General features: G+C 45.9%; 3 protein-coding genes across 7 annotated transcripts in view; 2 read left to right on the forward strand and 1 right to left on the reverse strand.

The window, feature by feature from the left end:
• The first annotated feature begins 1,545 nt into the window (after positions 1-1,545).
• On the forward strand, positions 1,546-14,310 carry PABPN1L (PABPN1 like, cytoplasmic). The gene is made up of 8 exons (XM_083754598.1): positions 1,546-1,932; positions 3,626-3,797; positions 5,263-5,368; positions 6,229-6,296; positions 7,109-7,215; positions 8,563-8,650; positions 9,240-9,385; positions 11,556-14,310. The coding sequence occupies exons 1-8, from the start codon at positions 1,913-1,915 to the stop codon at positions 11,593-11,595; spliced, it is 747 nt and encodes a 248-aa protein (XP_083610724.1). The 5' UTR covers positions 1,546-1,912; the 3' UTR covers positions 11,596-14,310.
• Positions 14,311-14,458: 148 nt separating this feature from the next.
• Positions 14,459-18,852, reverse strand: TRAPPC2L (trafficking protein particle complex subunit 2L). 2 transcript variants are annotated; one of them, XM_083754614.1, is made up of 5 exons: positions 18,740-18,852; positions 16,685-16,857; positions 15,567-15,654; positions 15,377-15,456; positions 14,459-14,628 (listed from the first exon to the last, which is right to left on the reverse strand). In XM_083754614.1, the coding sequence occupies exons 1-5, from the start codon at positions 18,743-18,745 to the stop codon at positions 14,583-14,585; spliced, it is 393 nt and encodes a 130-aa protein (XP_083610740.1). In that variant the 5' UTR covers positions 18,746-18,852; the 3' UTR covers positions 14,459-14,582. The 2 variants fall into 2 exon arrangements, with proteins under 2 accessions (XP_083610740.1, XP_083610739.1); XM_083754613.1 differs by having other exon boundaries at positions 18,713-18,849.
• Positions 18,853-18,980: 128 nt separating this feature from the next.
• GALNS (galactosamine (N-acetyl)-6-sulfatase) overlaps positions 18,981-25,817 on the forward strand; it is a 52,244-nt gene continuing 45,407 nt past the window's right edge. The window contains exons 1-3 of one of the 4 annotated variants that reach the window (XM_083754563.1): positions 18,981-19,398; positions 23,538-23,661; positions 24,098-24,172. In XM_083754563.1, coding sequence (XP_083610689.1) covers positions 19,294-19,398; positions 23,538-23,661; positions 24,098-24,172 — 304 coding nt within the window. In that variant the 5' untranslated portion in view covers positions 18,981-19,293. Of the gene's footprint in view, positions 19,399-23,537; positions 23,662-24,097; positions 24,173-25,031; positions 25,054-25,817 lie in introns of those variants that run through there. The other 3 variants (XM_083754565.1, XM_083754566.1, XM_083754564.1) reach the window with 3 other exon arrangements.

The following is a 25,817-nucleotide window of genomic DNA, read 5'->3' on the forward strand; positions in this document are numbered from 1 at the left end:
TGGGGGTGAAGTCAAACCTCAGTGTTAGCAGTACCAAAGTGACCTCCCTGGGGAATAAGCCTGAGCAGTGTGCATGGAGGTCCTGGGCTGCCCAGACAACAAGACCTGCATCTTGGCATCAGTGATGTGGTCCAAAGGAAAGCAGAACAATATTTTTGGCACCAGCTTGGCTGCAGGAGCTGCCAGAAAGAGGTGTACAAGGTGCCATCTAACTGCCTTAGGGGCTTCACTTCTGGATTTGTGTAGCATTTACTCCTTAGCCATTTCTTCTCCTGATGATATCCCACAAGGCAGAAGAGGTTGAGGATCAGAGTTTTCCTTCTCCTAGATGGGCTACCTTCCCAGGTTGACGAGCCCCATCTGCCCCTCATTTCCCCCTACAGCATGTGCAGAAACTGCCTTCTCAAACCTTTGCCCCACTATTGGTGTTGTCCGCTCAGTCTGCCAGAGCCTGTCTGCATGCAGGGAAAGTCTCTAACTCACTGAGGGTGTGAGACCCTCACCTGGTTTAGCTGGCCAGTCGAAGCCGGGGTGTGGCCACTGTCACATGCTTCCAGGAGCCTCAGGTGAGACCTAAGTGCCCCAGAAAGAGCACATGTCCCCTGCCAGAGGTACTACCATTCCCCAATACCCCCAAAACCCCACAATACTTTAAACACTTTAAATCAACATACACATGCAAAGCCATGACCATTATTACGAGTAAAACCAGCTAAGTCCCATCTGTAAACAAAGGGACACATCTTAACAGAGCGAGTGTGGTGTAGTGGTTAGGAGCAGTGGACTCGTAATGTGGTGAACCGGATTTGCTTCCCTGCTCCTCCACATGCAGCTGCTGGGTGACCTTGGGCTAGTCACACTTATTTGAAGTCTCTCAGCCTCACTTACCTCACAGAGTGTTTGTTGTGGGGGAGGAAGGGAAAGGAGAATGTGAGCCACTTTGAGACTCCTTTGGGTAGTGATAAAGCGGGATATCAAATCCAAACTCTCTTCTTAACCAGCCTTGTGTGGCAGGGAGCTCCACAGGCCTAAGATTATAACAAACTATGCCCCATATTGACTGTGAGTTCTGGGGGACCTGCTCCCTGCCTTGCAAGCCTTTTTCCACCTAGCCCTGGAGGGCGGAGCCCCAATTGACTCCAGCTTCAAAAGCTGCAGCTACTGAAGAGGCCAGGGACCACCTTGTCTGTTTCTTAGTGCAGACTGTTTCTTTAATAATATGCTGCATTTATTAATTTTTAAGTTGTATCTCTGTATTTGTGTCTTTTTTATATAAAACCTTATCTTTATTTATTTGAAAAAACTATCAGTGAAACACACACACACAAAATACACACACACAAACTTGATATTTGGAGGTATTTATAAATAGCCTGGATCGACATTTCAAACAAATGCTTTCCCCAGAAACTCTCATGCTGTATTATCTTAGCTAATTAAAATAATGTAAACTCTTATGTCATAATTGGCAGCGTCCCATATCTTCTGCTGTAGTCAACAAAGTTTTCCCAGCTTCTTGAGAACCTAACTTGCCTTTGCCTGCCTTCTTTGAATCTGTGAAAGTGTGTCAGTTTAACCAGAGCTGCAAACTCTCTGTTTTTGTGTTGCATTTTTGTATATCACTTGGAGGTATTTAAATACAATTGAGAAGTGCCTTTAAACAGACCAATGAAACTGACCTTGAATTGGCTGTCAGGACTCAGGAGGTGTTTCTCGTCTCTGCTCCCATCAAGGTAGCTAGCCCCACCTCCAGGGGCTCAAACTCTGCATCTGATTGGCTGTTGATGTATCAAATGGAAGGCCAGAAACCTTCTTCACCTGTTGCTTCTTCCAAACTGGCCGGAGCCTCTTCCTTAACGTGAGATAAAACAGAAGTGGACTTGCTTGCAAAAAAGGGTGTGAGTGAGCAGCAATGTTTGGACTTGGGGCAAGGTAATTATAAAGAGGGAGGGAGAAGCTTGAGTGGGTCTGAAACTCTGTAAGCCTCTTTCTTGGTTTCAGGATGGGTGGGGCCAGGGCCTGGTGGGGGCAAGGTCCTCCCTGCCAATTGGGAGAAAGAACTGGAGAAAGGGGTACAGGAGGGAATAGGGGCTTCTGGTGCTTTTTGCATCCCAAAGCAGCAAACTCCATTGTGGCACCTTAAAAGCAAGCATATTTATAATGGGAAAGCAAGCATTTGTGGACATTTAAAAGGTGACTGTGAGGTGCTGCTTTCTAACCATGGCACCTGCCAAAAGAAAAGAAGGCTGGTGCTCTCTGGGCTATCTGGTTCCCCCAAATTAGCTGGCTTTTTACTTGCAAAACTCCATTTCCCTTGGATTTTTCTGCTGGAGTGTTCCGCTTCCTTCCTTCCTGAACTCAAACGTCATCTTGCTCTCTGTACATATATTCCTTTTAAACAAAATAGGGGTGTCTTTTAAAGATGGGTGTATCCTGCTATAAGCCTCGGATTTGGGGGCCAAAAAGAGCCCCCCTCTTTAGCTACCCAAGTGAGTCTTCGGAGCTACACACCCACAACGCTCAACGACCCTGTTTTACTCCCTCTTCAAGTGTTTTTGCTGAGCGGTAATATGTCCTTGATCTCTGGGAAGGCCTCTTGCTTTGCTGGATGGAGGAGAAAGAGCAGTATGTGAGTGTGTGTAGAAACTAGCCTACTGTATGAAAGTAAAATTTACATTTGTTGCACCGCCCACTTTTCCCCCTGCCCCTGCCCTCCACTAGTATGTGGTCCCTGGAAGGGAATATGACCCTCGGCCTGAAAAAGGTCCCTTAGATATATACTCAGCCCCCTCCACCTCTCTCTCTCTCTCTCTCTCTCTCTCTCTCACACACACACACACACACACACAGTTTCACTCACCCCACACACTCCGTCCCTGAAGCTCCCCTGTGCCTCTAGCCTGGTTCCTGGGAACCTGTTCTACCATAAGACAGCGTGAAGAGCTTGCCTTATTTATGTAAAGTTATTATGTATAAAGTTATTTACTTTATTATTATCATTCTGCTTCTATTGCCAGGGAAGATGGGAGTCACTTGTGAGATTTTCTGCCTCAGGCAGACTGGACTGGGGGCTGGGAGAAGAAGGATGTCGTTTACTGCTTTGCCTCAGGTCCCTTAGATATATACTCTGCCCCCTCCACCCCTCTCTGGCTCTGCTTCACATAAAGGCTGCAGTCCTATGTGCGTGCTGGAGAATAAGCCTTATTGAACTCAGTGGGGCTTAGCTATGATGAGTGAGGAATCTTAGGACTATGCTTTAAGTCAGGAGTGGAGAACATCTGTGACACTCCAGAGGTTGCTGGATGCCAACTCCCAACTGCCTGAGCATCCAGGGATGATGGGAGCTGTTGTCTGGCAACATCTGGAGGGCCACAGCTTTCCTCCTCTTGCTGCAAGTGTCTGTGGTTGGAAAGAATTGAATTAGCCCAGCTGCTAAGCCTGCATGCCATGGGCACAAATTTCTGTGCTTTACGTTTTTGTGTCCTGGGGCTGATGGGAGTCAGTCCAAAACACGTGAAGGAAAACGGGGTGGGGGGGTGGGGGCAAAGGCCAGAAGAGTCTGTGTAAATTTCCAGTTACTTTAGAGCTCCAGCTCACTTTTGGTGCTTCTGTTTTCCTCCCCAAGCCCCCAGTTCCCTGACGCTGATTCCTGGTGGCAGAACCCTCCGTCTCTAGCCACTGCTAATTCCCCCTGGGATGCGACTGAAATTTCAGCTTGGCAGAAGCACCTGGAAGAAGAGACCAAGCTGAGTCCTCTGAAAGGAGATAGAAAGGAGCTCCTGGAAGTGGAAGACCCTGTAAGTCTGGTTGCCCCCATATGTTGCCCCAATATGTTGTCGGACTCCTAAATCTTTTCCAGCCAGCATGGCCAGGGATGATAGGAGTTGTCATCCAGCAACATCTGGAAGGCACCATGTTGGCTTCATTTGGGGCAGGAGAAACAATAACAGAAAGAGCCTCTAAGGCAGTTTCCCAAACTTGGGTCTGCAGCTATTTTTTGGACTACAACTCCCATCATCCCTAGCTAGCAGGACTAGCAGTCAGGTCTGATGAGAACTGTAGTCCTAAAACAGCTGGAGACCCAAGTTTGGGAAATCCTGCTGTAAGGGATGACTTGAGGTCTGTGGCCCTCCAGGTGCTTGGACTCCCATCACCGCCCCCCCCCCCCAGTCAGCATGGCCAGTGATCATGGTTGATGGGAGGTGTAGTAGCAGCAACAGCTGGAGGGCTACTGGTTGAGCCTGATCTTTATAGGATGGCAGTAAGGTATGGTAAAGTGTGCTGTGCAAAAGCAATGAGGAAATGGGATTTTCAGCTGTGCTGCCCTAGTTTTGGAATACCCTCTACTGGGAGGTTTGTCTGACACCAATGCTGCTTTAATCTAAGTCAGCACTCACCAATCATGTGCTTTCCAGATGTTTTGGACTACAATTCCCATCAGTGCTGACTAGGGGTGATGGTAGTCCAAAACAACTGGAGTGCACCAGGTGGGTGAAGGGTGATCTGGGGGATGGATAGAGCCCTTGTTTGTTCAGGCAATACATGTTTAAAGTATTGTTGATCTGGCTGCATCTTTTATATGTGCTTTTATGTATATCTTATTTGTTATTTGTTTTGAAGTCAGCCTGTGATCAATTTTGATAAATTATGGATTTATGGTTGCTAAGCTTAAATAAGTAAAAAAAAAACCAAAACGAAATCCAAAAGGGATCAGCTTCAAGGGTGCTTTCTTGCAACATGGTTTCATTGGAACCAGAAATATATTGCTGAGAGGCTGTCTGTGGAGCTGGGTGAGCTGGTTGGTTAACCGACTCAGGTGACAAACAGCAAACCATCTCCACTTCTGCTGAGCCTTACAAAGTTGTGTGTGTGCATGCACATGCACACACTCACACCTATCTACTTAACCAACATTGGAACTTTTAAGAGCTTTGGTATTAGAGGTCTAGAACAGTGTTTCCCAACCTTTGGTCTCCAGCTGTTTTTGGACTACAACTCCCATCATCCCTAGCTAGCAAGACCAGTGGTCAGGGATGATGGGAATTGTAGTCCAAAAACAGCTGGAGACCAAAGGTTGGGAAACACTGGTCTAGAAGACTGAGCTTCCCAATCAGAATGGGCAGCCTGGTTTTGCACAGGAGTCTCACTCAATCCCTCCTTGAACAGAAGCTGGCTGAGGATGGGCTGATTACTCTGCTGTGCTCCTTCAACACAACCCTGTGCACCTCTCTTATTGCCTCCTCCCCCAATCTTGCTATGCAGGAACTGGAGGCCATCAAGGCCAAGGTCCGTGAGATGGAGAAAGAGGAGGAGTGGCTGCAGGAGCTGCAGGCCGAAGCAAAGAACCTCATCATGAGATCAGAGGCAGGTACGGTTTTTGTGAGTGTTTTAAGGGTTGGCTGACAGCAGCATGCCGTTATCCCAAGCGGCTTCACTGTGTGATTCCAAAAGATATGTGTGCCCCAGAAGACCTTGTAAGCATTGGGCAATGCCACCTCAAGGGCCTGCAAGTGAATGGAGAAAGGAAGTCATAACTGGGCACTACCTGTAATATTAGGTTGCCAGTCTTTGGACAGAGCCTGGGTTGTTCCTTTGAACAGTGCCTAGATCCTGATGTGAGGCTCCCATTGGGAATTGCAAGTGGGAAGGGCACTCCTGGGGATGATGATAGTTGTCATCCAAAAGAAATGGAGGTTACTAGGCTGGCAAAGGCTCTTAGAAAAGAAGCCATATTAAGTATAACTTCTGTAAAATTGCATCCTTGGGTTTCTGGACCTCAAGACTGCATGGACAGGTATTATGAAGACAAGTTAGGAAAGCCAGCTTGCTGCAGTGGTTAATAGTCTGGGGGGAAAACAGGGGAGAACTGCATTCAGATCCTCACTCAGCCATGAAGGCTAGCCACTACATATGCTCAGGCAGACCTTCATTGCAGGGTTGTTTTGATGTTAAAATGGAGGAGGCCATATGCCCTGCCTTTAACTCCTTTCAAAACAGGTGGGATATCAATGTATTATTTTTTATGTGGTCTTATTTCAAAGGGCTGAGAACTCAAAAGCAGGTTCTCAAAACTCAGAAACTGAACTCCAACTCCCATCAGCCCCATCCAGGCAGGACAGCGGTCAAGGAAGATGGGAGTTGGAGTCTAGTAACCTCTGAAGAGACACAGGTCAACCACCTCTGGCATACCACGATTCCCATGAGGTCTCCTCCTCCTCCCTTCCACAGGACTTGGTTTGCCTCGGGCAACTCAGGAAAAAATGGAAGTTGATCAGCGCTCTGTCTACGTGGGAAATGTAAGTGAGATGGGGCTTCAAGGGAGCTGGAGCAGCATTGAGTGTCTGGGCTAGAGACCCTGCAGAACAGTCTCCCCTTGTTGCTGTGATGCCAACCAGTTGACCGCAAAACACATGGTTAGGATACAAGAACGGTCGTGATTGGCAGGCATGAGCTTCAGCACCTGTCTTCCAAAAATTAAGACACGTTAACTCCCAGGAGGAAGGGGGCTTTTAGGACCTGATACGTCCTCAGCATGTGGTTAAATATTCTCTTGCTGCAGAGGCTTTGCTGATCTTTATAAATCACTGTGTACTCTCATAAGAACACACTGAGTCAGTCCATTGCGGGCTGCTCTGTCACGCCTTCTTGGTGGCGGTTCCCTATTTGTGGAATGCCCTCCCTGTTGAGGTGTGTTCCTCCCCCTCGTTATTGACTTTCAGGAGGAAATCAAAAACGTCCCTGCTGACCCAGGCATTTGATGTCTGAAAGCCAGTGTTCCTGGCAGCCCAGGATTTTAGAATGGTTCCCCCCCCACACTCCAAAATTGTTTTGTTGTTGATGTGCTTGCTGCCCTGGGCTCCTCTGGGAGAAGAGGGGCAGGATGTGATTTGAATTCATCACCACCAAGCTCAATATTGTCCACTCTGGCTGGCAGCAGCTCTCCAGGGTTTCAGACCAGGGGACACCCCCAGCTCTAGCTGGAGATGCCAGAGATTGAACTAGGGACCCTCCGTCAAAAGCAGATGCTTTCCCCACTAGCCTCTGCCTCTTCCCTGAATCGTTGGGCAGTGGGGCAGAAGTCTGGACATGTGTGATGTGATCTTTATAGGTGGATTATGGTGGAAGCGCAGAAGAGCTGGAGTCCCATTTCAACAGCTGCGGTCAGATCAACAGAGTTACTATCCTCTGCGACAAGTTCTCCGGTCATCCTAAAGGGCAAGTGATTTGATGGTGGGGAAGGGGGGCAGTTGTGGTTTTGAAGGATGGGGTGCCTGTCTCTCTTGAGGGCCAGGTAGATGGATGGGATGGCTTCCAGGTGCCAGAGTGAATGCAGACTGGGGGGGGGGGTGCTGGCTCCTCCTCTTTGTTCGTCTCATGGCTCACAGGAAGGCAGATGGAACAAGCCAAGATGGTGATGAAGAAAGGGATCATCCTACACATGGCAGGGCTCTGGGGATCAGCCATGAGCAACGTGGCCGGGTGTGGGTCTTGCCAGGTGCCCAGTGAGTCTGACCCCTGAGGCTGCCCCTCTGGATCAGACATGTTCTTCTCTGTCCCTCCACTCCTGGCAGTGCAGATTGTAAATGGCTGAGTGGCCATCATGTCTTTCTGAAGGTTTTGTATTGCTCCAGCAAGTCACTGAGATGAAGAGTGCTTCCAGAAGGCTTGTTTATCAAGCACTAAAAGCCTCATACCCAGTGTTGCATGGGAATTATAAGGAACCAAAAAATCATTGTAGTTTTGATATCAGTGGGTTAAAATCAGTGCACTTTTGAAGGGTTCAGTCCACCATCTTGATTCACAGCGGCATCCATTTGTATACAAACAGACAGAAACCTGCTCTGTGACCTCAGGAAACTATCACACAAAATTTGGTTGCAGTATCTTAAGAGGTGTCTAAATGCATAGATAACAAAGAGACACACAACTTTCCAAAATAGTAGATTCATCCTGATTTGTTTGCAGGGACGCACTAAGACAGGGGTGACCAACTCCCAGAGTTAAAAACTGACAGTGATCTACCCCCTTTTGGGGGGTTCAGGTCAGTTGTTGAGCCTTTTTTAGGGTAGCCGAAGTTCTTGAGCTTCTTGGCGAGGGCACTGATCTACCGGTGATCTGCCATAGGCATCTGGTGATCTACCGGTAGATCTCACGATCTACCTATTGGACATGCCTGCACTAAGACAATGCTGGCTATTGAGGTAGCATTCAGCCTGATTTGTTTGTGGAGGAGGCAACGTTGCAAGAAAGATAGTGTTATCTAGCAGTTTCCAGTGCATTTTGCCATCACTTTCCTTACCACAAAATGGCCAGTCTTTTGGGGAAGCTGGCTTGTTTTTCAGGAGCTTTGAATTCACTCTATGTGCACAACCTGAATTGGCAGGGATGTGATTGAATCACACCTGAAAATAGAGACAGTCTGGGGGCACATAAAGATGCAATGAGGAGGACAAATCTGCTTCCCATTGTGGCCCCAGGGGGAATACACAAGTGCATCTTTCTCCCATCAGAAGCTTGCAAATTGGCCCCAGGTGACTTTCACAGCTCCTCCTGTTGTTGCAGGTATGCCTACATTGAGTTTGCTGACAAGAGTTCTGTGAAGGCTGCTGTGGAGCTGGGCGAGAGCACCTTCAGAGGCCGTATCATCAAGGTGTGTGTCATGGGAAGAGGAGGGGTCTCTGGGGATGCAGAACCCTACCTTGGGGGTGTGGGCTTGTATTTCTAAGTGGGTAGGGGACCTGCTTTGCATCCAGAAGGTTCCAGGCCCAATCCCTGGCACCAACTCCCCATAGGCAGCTGATGAGAAAGGCCTCTCTCTCCCTGAGACCCTGGAGGGCTGCTGCCAATCAGAGTAGACAGTACTGGTCTATAGGTACCTATATACCTTCCCCTATCTGTGTCTTTCCAAATGTGGGTGTGTTGCTTTCCAAACTGGCCTTTCACTTCCATTCTATGTAACTACAGCCCAGTGTTGCACTTCTGTGCAAAACTTCAAGGTGCCTTCCATCATGTGTTCACATCCCAGTCCAAGATGGAAAGCCAGGGATGTGGAAACTTGCACCCTCTGCAGATGTTGGGCTCGATCCTTCCATCAGGCCCAGCCAGCGTGGACAAGGCTCAGTCAGGGCTGATGGGCAGTGTAGTGAAATAACATCTGGAGCGGGGGGCAGGCTCCCCATCTCTGCTGTAAGTGATGTGAGCTAATTTTGTGGCACCATGTTGTCTTTGCTTCGCTTCAGGTGTTGCCCAAGAGGACCAACATGCCAGGCATCAGCTCCACAGACCGGGGCGGTTCCCGGGGTGCTTTCCATGGTCGGGGGGCTCTGCCTCGCCGCTCCAGTTTCTGTGGAGGGCAGCGTTTAAGGCCACGTGGAAGGGTGCACAGGTGAGTGGACAGCAGAAGACTGCTTGCCAGTCCAACATCACAGTAAGGCTATCATTCCATCAATACAAGCATTTCTGTTTGCCAGATGGGATGCTCTTTCCTCCTCTCTTCCCACACCCCAATGCTGTCCAGAGGGTTTTCCTGAGCAGGTGTGTGTGTGTGTGTGTGTGTGTGTGTGTGTGTGTGCGTGGAGAAGAGTCCCATAGCACTCTGCTGGTTTCTGCAAGCACAACAACTTAGTTGCATCCAGCCCTGGATGTCTGAGGCTAGGAACTGAAGGAGAACAGAGGACCTCTTCCTGCTATATACCGTCTTTCTGGGGGACAGTATAAGATGCTGGCACAATCTGCCACTAGCAGCACATTGACTCCTGGGTGCTGCTGCTGTCAGGCAGGCTCAGCATCACCTGTGCATCTGCGTGGCCAGCAGGGCCTGTAAGCTGCACGCAGACAAGGAGTTGGACACCTTAGTGGTGCCCATGGGCAGCAGTTCTCTTTTCCATATCGGAAGGAACAGAAATGAGCAACCCGTCAGCTCGGTATCCCAGAAAGATCAGCTGGCATGGAGTGCCCCTGGGAGTGAGTGTGTCACTTGTGCTGCTCTGGCTTGGCTTGCACTTTCAGCATCCCCAAGTTGTTTCGGGGGTGGGGGTTTGACACCTTTGCCCTAGATGAGCCGAAAAACTACTTTTCTGTCTTTTGCAGGATCTAAAAGCTTGTCTGAGTACAGGGGTCTGTGTTTAGGGCTGTCTCTATACACCATTGACAATCCTCTCTGCTGCTGTTGAGAGTCTGGACTGACTGTGATAACTAAGGGTTTATTTTAATAATTTAGATCCCGATTTTGTTTAGCAAACTGAACCCAATGTGCCCTAACCATTAAAAGACCAAATCCTAAGTAAAAAAACACTAAACGGTATGAAAAAATAGCAATGGCAAAAGATCATTTATTTTATTTTATTTATTAATTGCATTTATATGCCACTTTTCCCTCCAAGCTCAAGCTGGTGCACATGGTTTTCCAACTCCCCATTTTATCCTCACAGCAACCTGTCCGAAAGCCACCCAGTGTGCTTCATTATTAAGATTAAGGGCTAGAAATTTGCTGTGTGTGGTTTTCAGTGATAAAACAATACCATACTTGTACGCTGTGATCACACAGCATAGAATATACCCAGCTTTGTGCATAGCTCCAGCTGACCATGGCCCTGAATGCAGTTTGCCAAGGCCACTGGGAATCAATTCTATCAGTGATGGATGTCTCTTGTAGCTAATGAGCAAGTGGCTTATATGAAGGAAAGGCAGAACACCCTTAGAGGCTGAGTTGATGCATTTACTCATCTAGATTGGCTTATAGTCTCAAGAAATTCCTTTGTTTCTCCTGACCTCTTCCACTCCATTTTGTATGCATTTCGTAATTTTAGATGGTTTTTGGGGACAGCATCCTGGAGTTGGGGTGTTGGGAAAGGGAAGCTCATATAAGGGAGGCCTACAGCTCTGCAACAAAGGGTTGGGTGGATTGTGGAAGAGCAAAATATATCATAGGCAAGGGTTCTGTTAAGGGCTGCATTCATTCGGGGGCAATCTATAGGGCAGAGGTGGGGAACCTCAGCCCCAGAGGCCTAATGCAGCACTCCAAGACTCTTTATTTGGCCTTGGGATTCTCCTCTGGCCACACCCCTCGCCTTGCTCTCCCATCTTTGAATGCTTACCTGTGACGACGCCTCTAGCTTGCAAAGATGGAGTGTTTGTGCAGGTAGAAACATCTGGTACTAGCATGGCTAGAATGTAGCCTACACTGGTGTTAAGGTAAGAGTCACATCCATTGCTCCACCCATTGTTAATCTGGCCCTGCCCACCCTTGTATGCGGCCCCCGGAAAGTTGCCCATGAGTGTGGCCTTCCGGCTGAAGAATGATCCCCATCCCTACTATAAGGGACTGCCGTGGGCAAGGCAACTATCCCCCTCCCCCACTTTCTCTGCACCTGCCCCCCATTGTTTCTTTCATTGGCACCAGCATGAAATTAGGCAAAGCGCCTCTTCAATTTAAGAATTCAATATTTTATTTTATTTTATCCCTTTGAGTAAATGATGCCTAGGCCAGGGATGGGGTGGTGAAACATCTGGGCTAACTTTTGCCATGGTCAATGTGTGTGTGTGTTCTTCTCCAGGGGCCGTGGAAGACTTTCTCCTTGGTACATGCCTTACTAGGCAGTGGGACAAGGTGACCCAAGCCAGGACTCAACTTGGACCGGAACAGGGGAGCAAAAGCAAGTGGATCCGCCCAAAGAATATTTCTCCTTTGTTATCCTGTGAGAGTGACTTGCAAGCGTTGAACTTCTATGCCAGTCTTCCAGACAAGATACACAGGGTTATCTCCTCCTTGGGCAAAGAAAAAAGAAATGCTGGAGTGGCCCAATGGGTGCAAAAAATGACTTTCCCCCCAAATTTATATGTCATTGTTTAGAGCTTCATTTGAATTTTCTCTTGATGTGTAGAAAATTAGAACTCTGGTAGGGTCTGGAAACACCCCCCCCTTCTCTCTGCCACCCTTTCCGTGATTCTTGGCATGCTGTATGATCCTCACTGGATGTTCATCTGCTGATTTTCTTGGTAAGCATTTGACTCTAGGGATGGCTTCAGAAAGGGGACTAAGTAGCATCCTGGTAGGTGTTTTAAATGTACATCACCCAAACCCAAATGAGGACTTGTTTCCTTTGAAAGAGGCCAGATCCAACTCTTACATAGAGAAACAAACAACTGGCATGCTAGTGATGAACAAGTCTTGCAACTAGGGCATCTATTTCCATTGCTCTTCCTCTCCCCACCCCTTCCTCACCGTTGCATCTAAAGGAGTGTCTATGCTATGAATCGTAAGCTGAGTTAACTATATCATGGTCCTTCTGCTCACCCTCTCATATGATCGCGAACAAATACAGTTAGATCCCAAGTCCTATTGGAAATCATGCACTCCTGTGCTTCCCAAGGTTCCTTGGCCACAGCCATTAATTGTATATATATTTATTTTTTAAAAACTGGATTAAGTTTGCAGGGCAGGTGTGTTGTGAAGCTCTCATCAGCCTTAGGTGTCTTTGTGTAATACTTTGCACCTTTGCACCCCATTCAGCCTGGTTGTGTAGAACCACTTTCTGTTACATGGGCTTGTGATGAAGGTGTAACTCAAAATGGTGGGCCAGTTTTGTACACCTTTGCTACCTGCTTGAGCTTAAACTGATGGGTCTAATCTGAGCATTTTTAAATTCCATTCTCTTCCCAGCTTGGGAGGAGCTGTGGAGGCCAAATGAAGGAAATTGTGTCGATTTTGGTGGGCTGGGAAGAGAACCACCAAGGGGTAGTGGTGGAGGCAGCAGGGTGTCTTTATTCCTGTCTGCCTTGCATGTCTTGCATTTCTTTCCTATCATATCCTCCTTTTAAAACTAATTTAAGAAAAGCTTATTTGAAGTTAACCTATTGCCTATTTAAATGAGTTTTTTACTATTGCACTCACCTACTATTTATCTCTGTTTAGACTGTTTCCATTCCAGCCCAAAAGAATCCCAATGAAATGATAGATACTAAAAGCAGCTTTCTGCAACCCTGAAATAATAGGACTTGCCAGATCAAAACATTAATAATGATAAAAAAACTCAAACCTTGAAAGTTGTTCATATGGGCGAAACTTATCACCTTGTTTTCTGAATTGCACTGTTATCCGGAATGGACAGTCTAGCTCACATCTTAACTAAATTTATATTTCACATTTAGTGTTTTTACAGTAGCCAGCAAATTCGAAAAGAAACATCTGTTAAATTCCATAATTCATTCTAGTAATCTTTTCCTCAAGCACTGCAATTCCAAGAAGTGTGGTACCTGGGGGTGGCTGCAGGTCACCTTTACAGGGTGAAAAACATGACCTTTTGATTTTGGCAAGTGAAAAGATGCAACTTCAAGTCCTAACGGGATAAGAAAAACAATAAATCCCCAGGGAAGTTCTCTTGTGTAAGAGAACTGCAGAGGAGAAATGTTCCTGGGGATTGTATCCTAAAGGAGTAATAAATGGGCAGAAGTTGAAATAAGCAGAGTGAAAAGGGTTTTTTTTTTTTGTATTAAATTTGTATATGAATAGAGATGCCATTTGTGGTAATGTTTGTAAGTTAATATTTTTTAATAAAATAAAAGATCCAACTGATTAAACTAAACCCACAACAAAAGCATTGGCTGTGGATTTCTCTCTGGGCTAATCTACCTTCTTTAAGAGGTCATGTTGCATGAACATAAAAAAACCATGAAATGCAGTTATTTCTGGACTATGCCACTTTAGACAGCAAATTGGTGACTGGGTTTTTAATATGTTACCTTTTCAGGGTTTTTTTTTGAAGCCCTCCATGAACACAAAAGGTCAGAGATTACTAACCTAGCTGTTTCCCTGACATGCTAACCTACTGCACTAAAGGGATTTTTAAAGGGGCATTTAAATATGCAGCTCCACCTGCAGACCGAAGTAGTACAATCCAGTAAAGGGACCTAGCTGAAGAGCAGATATTTTGCAGGTAGAAGAGCCCAGATCCAGTCTTTGTGTGACAAGCACCTGTAATCTGATGCGGACTCTGAGCAGACAAAATACCGATTTTAGTTCTGATCCACTCTCATGGTTTAATCTCCCATTTTTAATCGCCCCTCTGAGCTGCCCTAGCTAGTTCTTTTGTAACAGGTTTAGAGCCATTAAGGAAGTAGAACCAAGCTCAAGTAAATAGGCCACTTTGGGGGGCACCTTGTTGGGGTTGATCTACTGCATCCAACAAGCGAGGACCACCAACAAGGATGATTTTAAAAGAGGATTATAGACATCATGGATGATAAGGCTATCAATGGCTATGTTCTCCATCCACTGTCAGAGGCAGAATGCTGGAGTAGATGGGTCACTGGTCAGATACAGCAAGCTTATTCTTATGCTCTCATCCAAGTTATTTCTCTTACCTGGGAGACATCTTACTAGCAAGAGGGGGCTTTTCAACTTTTTCATGGTATTGCTACAACCATCCCCTTCCATATACCTTGGTGAACAAGCACAGACTAACTTAGTTAATGAGTTTATTATACAATGTGGGATTTTGGAAGGAAGAATATACACAACAAACAATTCTGTACAGTGGGACAAGTTGTCTCAGGTAAATCAGCTGGAAGAAGAGGCAGAAGCTTCAACAAACTTGCACCATCATGGAAGTCACCATGTTGTCAAAGGCCCTTGGAAAAGGAGGGACAGGTAGTGTTAAAAAAAGCAGGACAAAGGTTCATCAAAGACAGACCAGCTAACTAAGATAATGGAGCAATAAAAAGGCAGCTTTTCACTTATATGGCTGCGCTTGCCAGTGGTACATCTATCACTGTTGCCTTTAAAACAGTTTCCTCCATGTTGCAAGCAGATTTGAAAGCACAGAGATCCAAGAGAGCATTTAACAAAGCAGGTTGCTTCACCTGTCTCATTCCATCCTACAAGCATACTCATATTTTCTTATGTATGCATGGAAACTCATCATCCCTGACCACTAGACATGTTGGCAAGGAATGATGGGAGTTGTAGTCCAACACCACCTGGGGATTCAAGGTTGAGAAAGGATGATCTAAAAAATAGTAAACAACCAACCAGGCAAAATGCCTCAGGTGGAAGTTCAATAATTTGGGTACAATCCTCAAGAAGCCCACTCTTTAGTAGCTACCTGCTGTACCTCCAGAAAGTGGGGAACACCCAGTGAGGGAGCTCCTAAGATCTTAATTGACAGGAAGGTTTATGGCATGATTCCATGATTTTTGAAGGGGAAACAAGAGGTGAATACTATTGCAGGGCAGATGTGGAAGAGGCTCAGCATAATATTGCTAAATGCCACTAGAATAGTTCAGCGGATTCTGGAAAGACAAAGCTTCCAACAGCCCTGTAAGACCAACAAAGCTAGTTAAGTTCCAAAGAGACAGGTACTCTCACCAGCCTGCTCACCTGGATTGGATTTGGTCCCCGGGATTATAAAAGGGGTTGCACATGACATCAGTGAAGGAATTATGCAGCTTCCTGAACATCTGAAAAGGGAAGAACCACTTCAGTGACCAGAATGTAGGGACCAATTAGTCTTGAGTAAGCAGAAGGAAGTTCTACTCTGACTGGCTCCCTGCAGCTGCCCTGTACTTACACTGCGGATTTCGTTGTCCCTGAGTGCCGTGTTGGAAGAATCCACCACCATCACAAACTTCACCTTGGAATTGGTCACGTAGCCATATCTGCTTCAGCAGTCAAGGTCTATTTTTAAGAATATATGAAGCCACCTCACGCACAGTCAGGCCATTGGTCCATCATCTCTCAGTACTGTCTACACCAGGGGTGGTTAATCTGAAGCCCTCCTGAAGATCCCAGCTCACATCAGCACTGGCCAGAATAGCCAATGGTTGAGGACAATGGGAGTTATAGTTAAGCAACATTTGCGGTGGGGGGCACAATTTAGCTACCACTGGTCTACACTGACTGGCAGCAGCTTTCCAGGGTTCCAGACAAGAATCTCTCAGCCTTTTCTGGAGAGGCCAAATAAGTCTGTGCTCCATCACTGAGCCCTTAACAAATAAACACAAAACAACCGGGTTATGCTAAACACTTCCTAAGCAAGGAGCAGCTTGCCCACATGTAACTGGGTTCAGACTGAATACACAGCAGCTCTCTGCACTGTCACTCGTTCTGCAAGCACAACCCACACCCTATTTTGACCAATCGACTTTAGATTTCAGTTCCAGGGGCTCCTATGGTATCACATTCCAGATTTGTCCTTCAACTGGATGAACAAGTTGCTTGGTAGTGGCTGTTGACTGCACAGTCTTAAGGCCACAGAGCAGTTGCATGCAGCCTTAACCGCTGTTTAACTTCTAAACTACATAGGAGGCTGCCTATGCTGAGTCAGCCATTGGTCCATCAAGCTCAGTAATGCCTGCACTGACTGGCAGCTCTCTAGTTTTCCCAGCTCTACCTGGAAATGCCCCTATCTGGGACCTTCTACATACAAAGTTAGTGCCTTACTACCTTTCTCTATATATCAAAGCACACAATACTAGTTTAAAACTAAACAGCAACAGATCCAACTAAATTCAGGTGCTGCAGCCCAGCTGTGATGAGAACTTTACCCTCCTTTAAGTTCTCTTGGAATAATGAAGCAAGACTGCAAGAAGGGAACCTGAGAAACAAGCACATAGCTGCAGAGCTGGAAGGGATCTTGAATGTGATCTAGGCCAACTCCTCATTCAACCCAAAAGGCATCTACGATACACTTTGTAGTCTTCAGTTGGGTAGAGCAACCCCAGGTAGAGCTCTCTCTGGTCCACAAGAGCTTTTCCCATAGCAGAGATTTTCTCATCCACAACATCAAGAGACGTGTGGACTGTGTAGTGGAACTTCAGTTCATTTTCTGTCGGAATGCTCTTGATGTACAGAGGATAGTTCTAGAATGAAAAAACAAACAAACCACCAAGTTACTGAACTATGAAGTGATGCAACTGATCTATGCAGTTCTAACTCCCTCTCCCACAACAGGATTCTAAGTAGTACCTTTTCAGACCAATTTTAACACAGAATCCAAATCAGACACCTATCTCAATCAAACCAGGTGCAAGCCCCCGACAACTGGTTCACAGCTGGAAGAACTCAAATCCCCAAGCAAAGATCACATTTTTAAGTACATGTTTATTAAAATATGTTCTGCCTTTCTTTGACAAGGCCGTTTACAGGCAAGACACAATAAAACAATATTCATATCTGAATTTTTATGCAACCCACATTAATATTTCCAGTTAGGGTTGCAGAAAAAAGCAAGGTAAAGCAGCTTTAAACCCCCAGACTCCAACATCCCGATGGAAGGATTGTGGCTATTTTCACCCCCTCCCATTGCGAAAATCTCCTGATGTTTTCAGAAGGGAGGGGGCGGAAACTGCTCTTTGCTTCTTCTGCTCCTGCCTGACTCTGTGGGGAGTCTGAGTGTTATCTATGTAGAGATTAGATGGCTGAGTGAGAACTGTAACACTCATGCAAGCCAGTAGCTCTTTAGTTTTTAGTCTGCAGTAGCTATTAGAAAATAAAGAAGAGTTATGCTTCACAGCTTTCTTCCGTGTTGTTCATACTCTGCTGAGTTTGGTGCTCACAATGGACAGTTGTGGGTCCAGTGGACTTAGACCTGCTTTCCAGGAGTGGAAGGTCTCTAGAAGTGCTCTAGCTCGCCTAGCCTAGTCAGGGCAGAACCAGTCTTTGAGCCCAGTCATCGGCATCAGCTGAAAGGCGCACTGACAAGGATGTGCCCAAAAAGTTTGACAATTTTCCACACACAGTTCGTATATGAATTGGGTGCTTTGCTTCCTCCCGATTCCCCTCCCTGATTATTACTTAGGAAAGGAGAAGAAAACCTGATGAAAACCAACTCCTCATCACGGTTGTCACTGCAACCCATTCACTTCTCCTTCAACCTTTAATGCACAACCTGCACCACTGCCCAGAGAGAGAGAGAGAGCGAGAGCAAATTTAACAGAGGCTGCTGCAGCTGTTGCTCCTTTCTTGCTTATTGAATGCAACAGAATGGGAAGTGACAACAAGGGAGGAGCTGGGGGCTCCAGGGATCAGCAGTAGTCCCTGCCCCACTGTTGGGGTGTCAGCCTCAGAAGGTGCCAAAGATAGCAGCCCTGCTTTCAGAACATAGCATAAGAGTCTGACAGGCTCAGTCTGGTCCATCTACCAGTGTTTCTCAACCTTGGGTCCCCAGATGTTGTTGGACTACAACTCCCATCATCCCTGAGCTCTGGCCTTGCTAGCTAGGAATGATGGGAGTTGTAGTTCAACATCTGGAAACCCAAGGTTGAGAAAGGCTGATTCTAGTCCAACATCCTGTTATCAAAGTGGCAAACCAGATGCCCCAATGGGAAGCCCCACAAGCAGGACGTGATGCAAGAGCACCTCTGCCATCCTGCTGTTTCCAGGAACTGGTACTCAAAGACAACCTGCCTCTAACAGTGGAGAAAGAGCATAGCCATTAATAGCTTTTCCTGCTCCATGAATTTGTCCGACCCTTTTTCAAAGCCATCCAAGTTGGCTGGCCATCACTACATCTTGTGGCAGAGAGTTCCATAGATTAACTAGCTACGTACCCTTTGCGGGGGTTAGAATAGCAGAAGAGGATTTACCCTCATTCCCTGGTTAACGGCTGCCCAGGAATGTCTGAAGGCAATTCTTGTGTTCCCCCACGCTTATCCTTCCTCTCTCCCTCCCCAACCCGCCGCCCCGTCCCTCAATTGCCCCTGCCCGATCTCCCACCTCCTTGGCGATCACAGCAATACAAACCGCCATCTTGGGTACTGGTGGGTTCGCTTCGTCCCTCCCTCTTTCACAGCATCTTTGCCCTTACAGTATTTACATCCACGTGATCGGAGAACCAATGAGCCCAGCGGACCACGGCTCCGCCTCCGCGGCTCTGCGCACGTGACTCTCAGGCGCGAGTGAATGAGCCGGCCCAGACTCTTGTTCCTACATAGAGACTGCAGGCGAGGGTTACCAGGCAGTCTCCTCCCACTTCCAGCTTTTTTTGAACAGCATATCCGCTGCCGCCATATGCGGGGCCAGGAGCAATTATTTCACCTATATTTACAAAACTCCCATATTGTGGGTGGGTTACTACATATAATTAAAACCATACCATGTGCCAAAAGTGTGGCGTGGGCTCTTTCCTTCTTTCTAAAGTGCTCCCTCTTGAGTCCCGCCCATGTCTTTAACTCAGCGCGTTCAATGGAGAACCGGTAGTGACTTTCTAGTTACCCTGAGTGTTCCCACGTGCCCCTTGGGCCGCTCCCTCTTCCCCAACTTTTTTTCGGACTCGCGGTGGGCTTGGAGTGGTTGCCATGGAGACGAGACTGCTTCTGCTGCTGGGCCTGTGCGGCCTGGGCAGGGCCGCTAACACCACTCTACCACGACCCCCTAACTTGGTCTTGCTGTTGATGGACGATGTGAGCCTGGGAAGGGGAGGTGGCAGGGGAAGGAGGGGTGGTCCCTGCAAGTGGGGGGGGGGCTTCCTCTTCTCGTGAGGAAAAGGGGTCAGGAGGAGAGAGGGAGCCTTGGTCAGGGGCGGAAAGGGCCACCTCCTTGGGGAGCGCTGGGTGGGTCTGCTTCCTGGAGGAAGTGGGGTGCTGAGAGTAGCATTGCTTCCATTGTGGAGCCCATTTGGTAGGTGTGAAACATTTGGGAGGGTGTATATATGTGTGTGTCTGTCATTTACACATTCACTGGTACAGTGTGTCTGTGTGTGTACTGTATTGTATTAAACGATGTGCATATATATATATATGTGTGTGTGTGTGTAATGTATGAATTTACATTAGACAGTGTGGTGCAGTGGTTAGAGAGTGAAGACCAGGAGCTGGGAGACCAAGCTTCAAATCCCCCCTCAGCCATAAAACTTTCCGGGTGACCTTTGGCCAATCACTGCCTGTAAGCCTAAGCTACCTCACAGCCTTGTTGTAAGGATAAAATGGGGAGATGGGGGAGAACCACTTATCACCCCTTGAGCTCCTTGGAGGAAAGGAGGGATAGAAATCAATTAAATAAATAAGTGTGATGTGTATTAGAAAATGGCTCCAGTAAATTAACAGAAGCCTAGTTCTAGGATTATACCATCCATATACATGAATATACATGAATGGTAACACACATATATACAGGCACCACCACATCAATGAATGTTGGTCAAAAGACAATTCCCCACCCCAGGAGGCTTCCATTCTGAATTTTGATAGAGAGGAAGAGTTACCATGAAGCTGTGATATCCTGGTGTCTGAAGAGCTGACCTTTGGCACTGAGGCATTTAAGGTAATATCAGTTGCTTTCAAAACACTGTGGTGCTTTATCTTTGGGGGTCAATTTGCACATTATTACATGTTTTAAAATTATGTTTATATTACTTTTCCTCCAAGGAGCTCAAAGTGGCATACATACTTCTCTCACTCATTTTATCCTCACAACAACTCTGTGCGAGGTAGGTTAGGCTGAAAGTTACAATGAGGGCTCATCCAGACTTCCCTTTCTGCTGTGTTTTTAGGCACGGGCCCACGCTTTAAAGCACTGTGTCCGAATAGGGTTGTTTTTTTATCCTGGCACTTTCCTCATGAAAACACATTCTTTGCCACTGAATTGGAGCAAACGGCAATCTCTGGAAAGCCCAAATTGTCATTTGTTCAGTGTTGAAGACCAGGTTTTCCTGGGGAAGGTAGCGGGGCAAAAGTAATAATACAGTTATCGGTTACTTGTTGACCTACTTCTTCAAACCTCTTTTTGAGTTACAGTTTCTCCACCCCTTCCACAAGATGGAAGAGAGAAGAATGGTTTCCCTTTAAGGCAGTGATGGGGAACCTCTGTCCCATGAGCCAAATTTGGCCTGGGAGGCTCTTTTCCCTACACCATGCCCACTTGCCCCACACCTGGCATCATATGTCAATAGTCAAGATATGACTGGATTTACTGCAGAACTGATTTCTCAATGGGGAACTCCATTACATAGCTGATTCCTACAGAAAGCAACTTCAAAGGCACCAGCTATCAACTGATAGGCAGGGACTACAAGCCTGCTGATCAGTAGCACTTTAACACACCACACACATCTCTTTGCAAGCCCTTCGTGGCAACAGTTATCACCTTGTGTCACTGTGACAGAATTTGTCCCATGAGGAGTTTGAGAGATGAAGACCTGGTCTGCAGCCTAGATCAGGTTCCCCAAACCTTCTTTAAGGACTGGTTTTGGGTGTTGGAGGGGTGTCCCAAAGCAGATATATGGCACGAAGTAGGCAGGAAGTCTATGAAAAATGTTCCTTTGGGTGCTGGATGCTCATTTGAGGTAAATGGCTTATCAGCTGGAGTATTGCACTTTGATGCAGAATCCCTGCCTTGGTATATAAGCTGGGCTGTAATTCTTTTGTTAGATGACATGAGAGCGTCCTGATGAATGATAGGAGGGAAACGCCATAAATGTATGAATAGGCTTCTGGGCCAGCTTGGAGCTTGCCAAGTTTTACAGAGATTGTGTTGGTGGTGGAGGAATGGTGCGTTACAAATAAGTTGTGTGAAATACATTTCTAAATAAATGAGGTTTATTTCTAAATAATAATTTGTATGAAATACACAATGTGGGGGCCTGGGAAAGGGCCTTTTCAATGGAACCCTCTCCTTCCTGGCCTAATTTCTCAGTGGTTTTAGGTGGTTAGTTAGGACAATTTTTTTTCAGGGTTTCAGCATTGATTTTTTGTTATGTGTTTTTAAAGGATTGGGTTTTTAATGGATTTTTAACTGTTTGCCTTGTTGTAAACTGACCTGTGGCTTATGCAAAGGACAGTATAAACCATTCAGAAATAGAGGGCTAGCAGCTGGAACCGTTGTTCTTTGAGTTGGAAATTTTGCACAAGGGTGCCTATTCTGCAGCTTGTATCAAGTGTTTAGATATTCCTCTCCCTTTTGTCTCAAGTGGAGCAATCCTTTCGCTTTTCACCTTTATTGCTGGCAAGAAGTAATAAAATAACTACTTGTGTGCTATTAATCTGAACGTCACTATTTTGGATTTCCTTTGCCATCAATGCACTAGGTGGCCTTAGTCAAGACTAACATATGTGTTAAGCTGCTGCAATCCTTATTGTGCCACTGCATTTCTTTCAGCACAGACCAATATAGTTGCCCATATGAGATTCAGTAAGCTACTCTCTCGCATCTGACATATGTGAATAAAAGACCCAAGCATTACAGGGCTGTTGTCATATAAGAGTGTGCACTTTGAACACTTGAAAAAACTATCCCTCACACAAGGGTCACAAACTTGCTTAGTCCTACTGAAGTCAGAAGGATTGTGCACAGTGGACACTGCTTGTCTCAGTAAAAGGCTTAGCAATATGAATTTGCTATGAGAGTTCAGGTCTGGGGCCTCAGTCTGTTTTTGAGCACCTCGTGATTGTGATTCATAAGCCATTTTAGGGAAATTATTCCACTGCTCTGCTGACCATAGTGTTAGAAAAATGCTTTCTAATGTGTTTCTTGCATTTCTTTTTAGTTTCAGGCTATTACTCTTTGCACTCTGTTTTTAGCTGCTTGAAATTGTTGGTGTAATTTTTTTTCCCCTTAAAAAGGGGGCTCCTGTTGATTTGAGTATTTTCCTATGCTACAAAAAGGTTCTCATCCCCTCACCCTCCTTTCCTTATTATATTCTGTAAATATGTGTCAAGAAAAAGTTGCAGTTGAAGCAGGAATGAGTGTTTTAGCTGCAGGTGCCAGCAAGGACAAGCTAGGTATGGTGCCATTTTCCAAAAGGTTGGAAGTTCTCTTGATTTTGCCCCATCCCAGGGGGGGATTCATGCAACGACCACAAAACAACTTGCTTCATCAAGCCATACATATTTTGTGTTAAGAATGAATTCGCTCACAAAGTTGGGGTCGTGAATTTGAAAGGAGGATTAGGGGAAAATCGTGGAGAATTGGTCTAACAATGGCTATTGGTCTTTACAGTTAGAAATGGAACTTCTGTGTTCAGAAGCAGCATATTTGTGATTGCTTATCACTGAAAGCATACAGCAGTGAATGGCTTATTTGCATCTTGCTCAACTTTTGAGCTTCTCTGGGGCATCGGACTGACCATTGATAGAGACAGAATACTGGACTCTGTGAACCTTTTATCTGTCCCAGCCTGACATTTCATACAGAAGGGTTTCTGAAAATGTGATGCAGTTATTCCCACAGAGGTGTTGCCAGGGATGGTGTGATCTGCTGCTTGGCTTCACCCATAGTGTGTTTTGTCAGATGGATGCTGCCAGCACACCTCCTATTGTACAAAACTGGAAATGGTGAATAACCTGTTCCTTGTGTTTCTGAAGGTCACTTGACACTGTTCTCTCCCCTTCGCTGCCCTGCAATAATCCGTGTTGTTTCGATGAAGCCGAAAAGGCTGCTCGCCATTAAACAAGCAGCTGAGCAGTGGAAATCATTGTACAATGTGCATGGGTATTACAGTGGTGGATGCTACAGTAAAGTTTTTAAATAGCTGAATGATAAAAATGTACACTAGTCCTTTCAACTGATTGTCGTTTATTTGTCTTGTGTCCTGGTATGTCTTCAGATGGGCTGGGGTGACCTAGGTGTGTTTGGGCAACCTTCCAAAGAAACCCCAAATATAGACCAGATGGCTGCAGAAGGAATGCTTTTCCCAAGCTTCTACACTGCCAACCCTCTTTGTTCGCCATGTGAGTAAACTCCAAAGCTCTAGAGAAGCAGTGCTGTCTAGGGGGTGGAGAGTTGGGCTTGGTACAAATCGTACCTCTGACATGAAATCACATTAGGCAAATTGCTGTCTTCATCTTCTAAAGATTAAGATTGCAAATCAAATGTGCTTTGATAAATAATAGTAGCAGTACTAGAACCTAATACTCTAGGAACACATTTTCTTAAAGAAAAATAATAGCAGAAATTGTTATGTTGGAGGACATTATAATACTGGTAACTCTTTCCTCGAAATGCCTCCAAGCTCTCCCCCAGCCACACAGACTGAGATTGTGGTAACTGCATGTGATGAAATAGTAAAACTGAAGCAGGAAGGATGTTGTCTAAGAAAAGAAAGTCGCCCAACTGATATAGACAGTTACTTCTGTGTGCCCCCACCCCTTGCTTTTCTCTCCTCAGCAAGAGCAGCACTCTTAACTGGTCGTCTCCCCATCAGGAATGGCTTCTACACCACAAATGCCCATGCCAGAAATGGTATGTCCTTCTTTTCCAGCAAATGAGCCTTTACTTTTGCAAGCCAAATGTTGGGGTCTTGCTTCAAGTTCCCCCACTAAAGACACATTCATTCATTCATTACTTAACAAAATGTATATATACTACTTACTGGCACAAAAGACCTCCAGGCAGTTTACAGTAGGCTGCAATCTTAAGCAAATTTACTCAGAAATTAATCTTTTTTGAGATCATGGAAGTAATTGCCAGGCTTAGAATCAGGGTTGTATTGCAAACAAATAGGCCTGGTGTTGCTAGTCCAGCTAACAGGGTTTATAGGATCTTGAATGAACCTGCCCGTGTTACTGACTGTCATGACTGCCTCTTCTCTGCATGCAAACTGAGGAGAGAAAAAGGTTCCACTCTTCACTTGAGGACAAACTGCAGTTTCCTATTATAGACAAACTACAGGAACTGTGGTTCATTCTAACTACCGTAATTAAAACAAATCAAACAAACCGTGGTTTAATAGTCGGCTTTGTTAACTAACCAGGGTCAGAATAAACCATAGTTCCCTGAATTTGTACACAACAGAGAAGTGCAGTTTGTTTTAAAGGGAAAGCAGAAGCATTCTCTCTTCTCTGCTCGCATGCAAAGAGGGCAAGTGTGAAAGCCTGAGGCTTATGAAAGCTTGCTTGCGATCATCTTAACTATGATACAGATAATAGCCTGAAGCAGACCTAAGACTTCCTGCATAAAGAGAATGTCTCCAAATGTTCCTGCTACAGTACAAATTCTAGTGCTCAGGTTGTTAAATCTGTTTTTGCTTTTGCTGCTAAAGAAGTTGTTTTATTGGATAGGTTAATTAAGATTCAGCAAAAGGCGGGTGGAGTGAAGAGAAGAGTTGCATGTTATTATGGAAGGTTAGCAATATGTTTGAAATACACTCTTATAGAAATATGTTCTTCCTACTAAGCCAGGCAAGGGCGTCTGGAGGGCACTACCAAGCTGTCCACAATGAGTGCTTTGCTCTAGCACTCCTGTTGGGAGGTGCCAGCTTGAGCTGATTTGCGGCCGATCTAGTTGGTGTTAGGATTGTTTGTTCCAAAATGGCAGATGCTGTAGGAGACCATATGTTTTAGAGCATGCATTTACAGCTCCGGATTGGTGCTGCATATTGGCAAGTGTGGGTGTTCATCTCTTAGCTGACAGTGGAAGGATGCTTGTATATTAGAAGTCCATAAGAAGTACAGAAGAATGCATGCATTTAAAATTAGCTAACGGTCTGAGGCCTGATCTGCATGTCCTTTATTTGAGGCATGAAAGGGGGCTTGTCGCCTAATTCTGAGCAATCCACCGTGTAGCTTGTTACTGTCTGCATTGATGACTGGTGGCTGTTCAGGTCTTCAGGAGAAGTTTACCGCAGGCCTACTTTTCCCTGTTCTCATTTTTAAAGAGCAACATCAGAGGTTGAGTCTTAGAGCATGTGTTCTGCCACTGGTGTACTGAGGCAGGGAATCCCCAGGGTCTTTAGAAAGAATTTATTTTAGTCCTCCTAACTACCAGCAATGTGGGTGGCTGACCCTCTTAGCCATTCAGCCGTGGTGCCTCCCTGATCTGCAGGCTGCAGTTTTTCTCATTTGGGAACAATAGAATGAACAGAAAACTGAGATATGCTTTAAAGCAG

The sequence above is a fragment of the Podarcis gaigeae genome (assembly GCF_964106915.1).
Source record: "Podarcis gaigeae genome assembly, chromosome: 8".
NCBI lineage: Eukaryota > Metazoa > Chordata > Lepidosauria > Squamata > Lacertidae > Podarcis > Podarcis gaigeae.

Coding starts and splice junctions, on each gene's coding strand:
- PABPN1L (XM_083754598.1), top strand. CDS start 1,913: ATGTTTGGACTTGGGGCAAG. Junction 3,798..5,262: donor TCCTGGAAGTGGAAGACCCT/GTAAGTCTGGTT, acceptor CTTGCTATGCAG/GAACTGGAGGCCATCAAGGC. Junction 7,216..8,562: donor TTCTCCGGTCATCCTAAAGG/GCAAGTGATTTG, acceptor CTGTTGTTGCAG/GTATGCCTACATTGAGTTTG.
- TRAPPC2L (XM_083754613.1), bottom strand. CDS start 18,745: ATGGCGGTTTGTATTGCTGTGATCGCCAAGGAG. Junction 15,457..15,566: donor GGGACAACGAAATCCGCAGT/GTAAGTACAGGG, acceptor TTCCCTTTTCAG/ATGTTCAGGAAGCTGCATAA. Junction 14,629..15,376: donor GGGGACCAAATCCAATCCAG/GTGAGCAGGCTG, acceptor TCCTTTTCCAAG/GGCCTTTGACAACATGGTGA.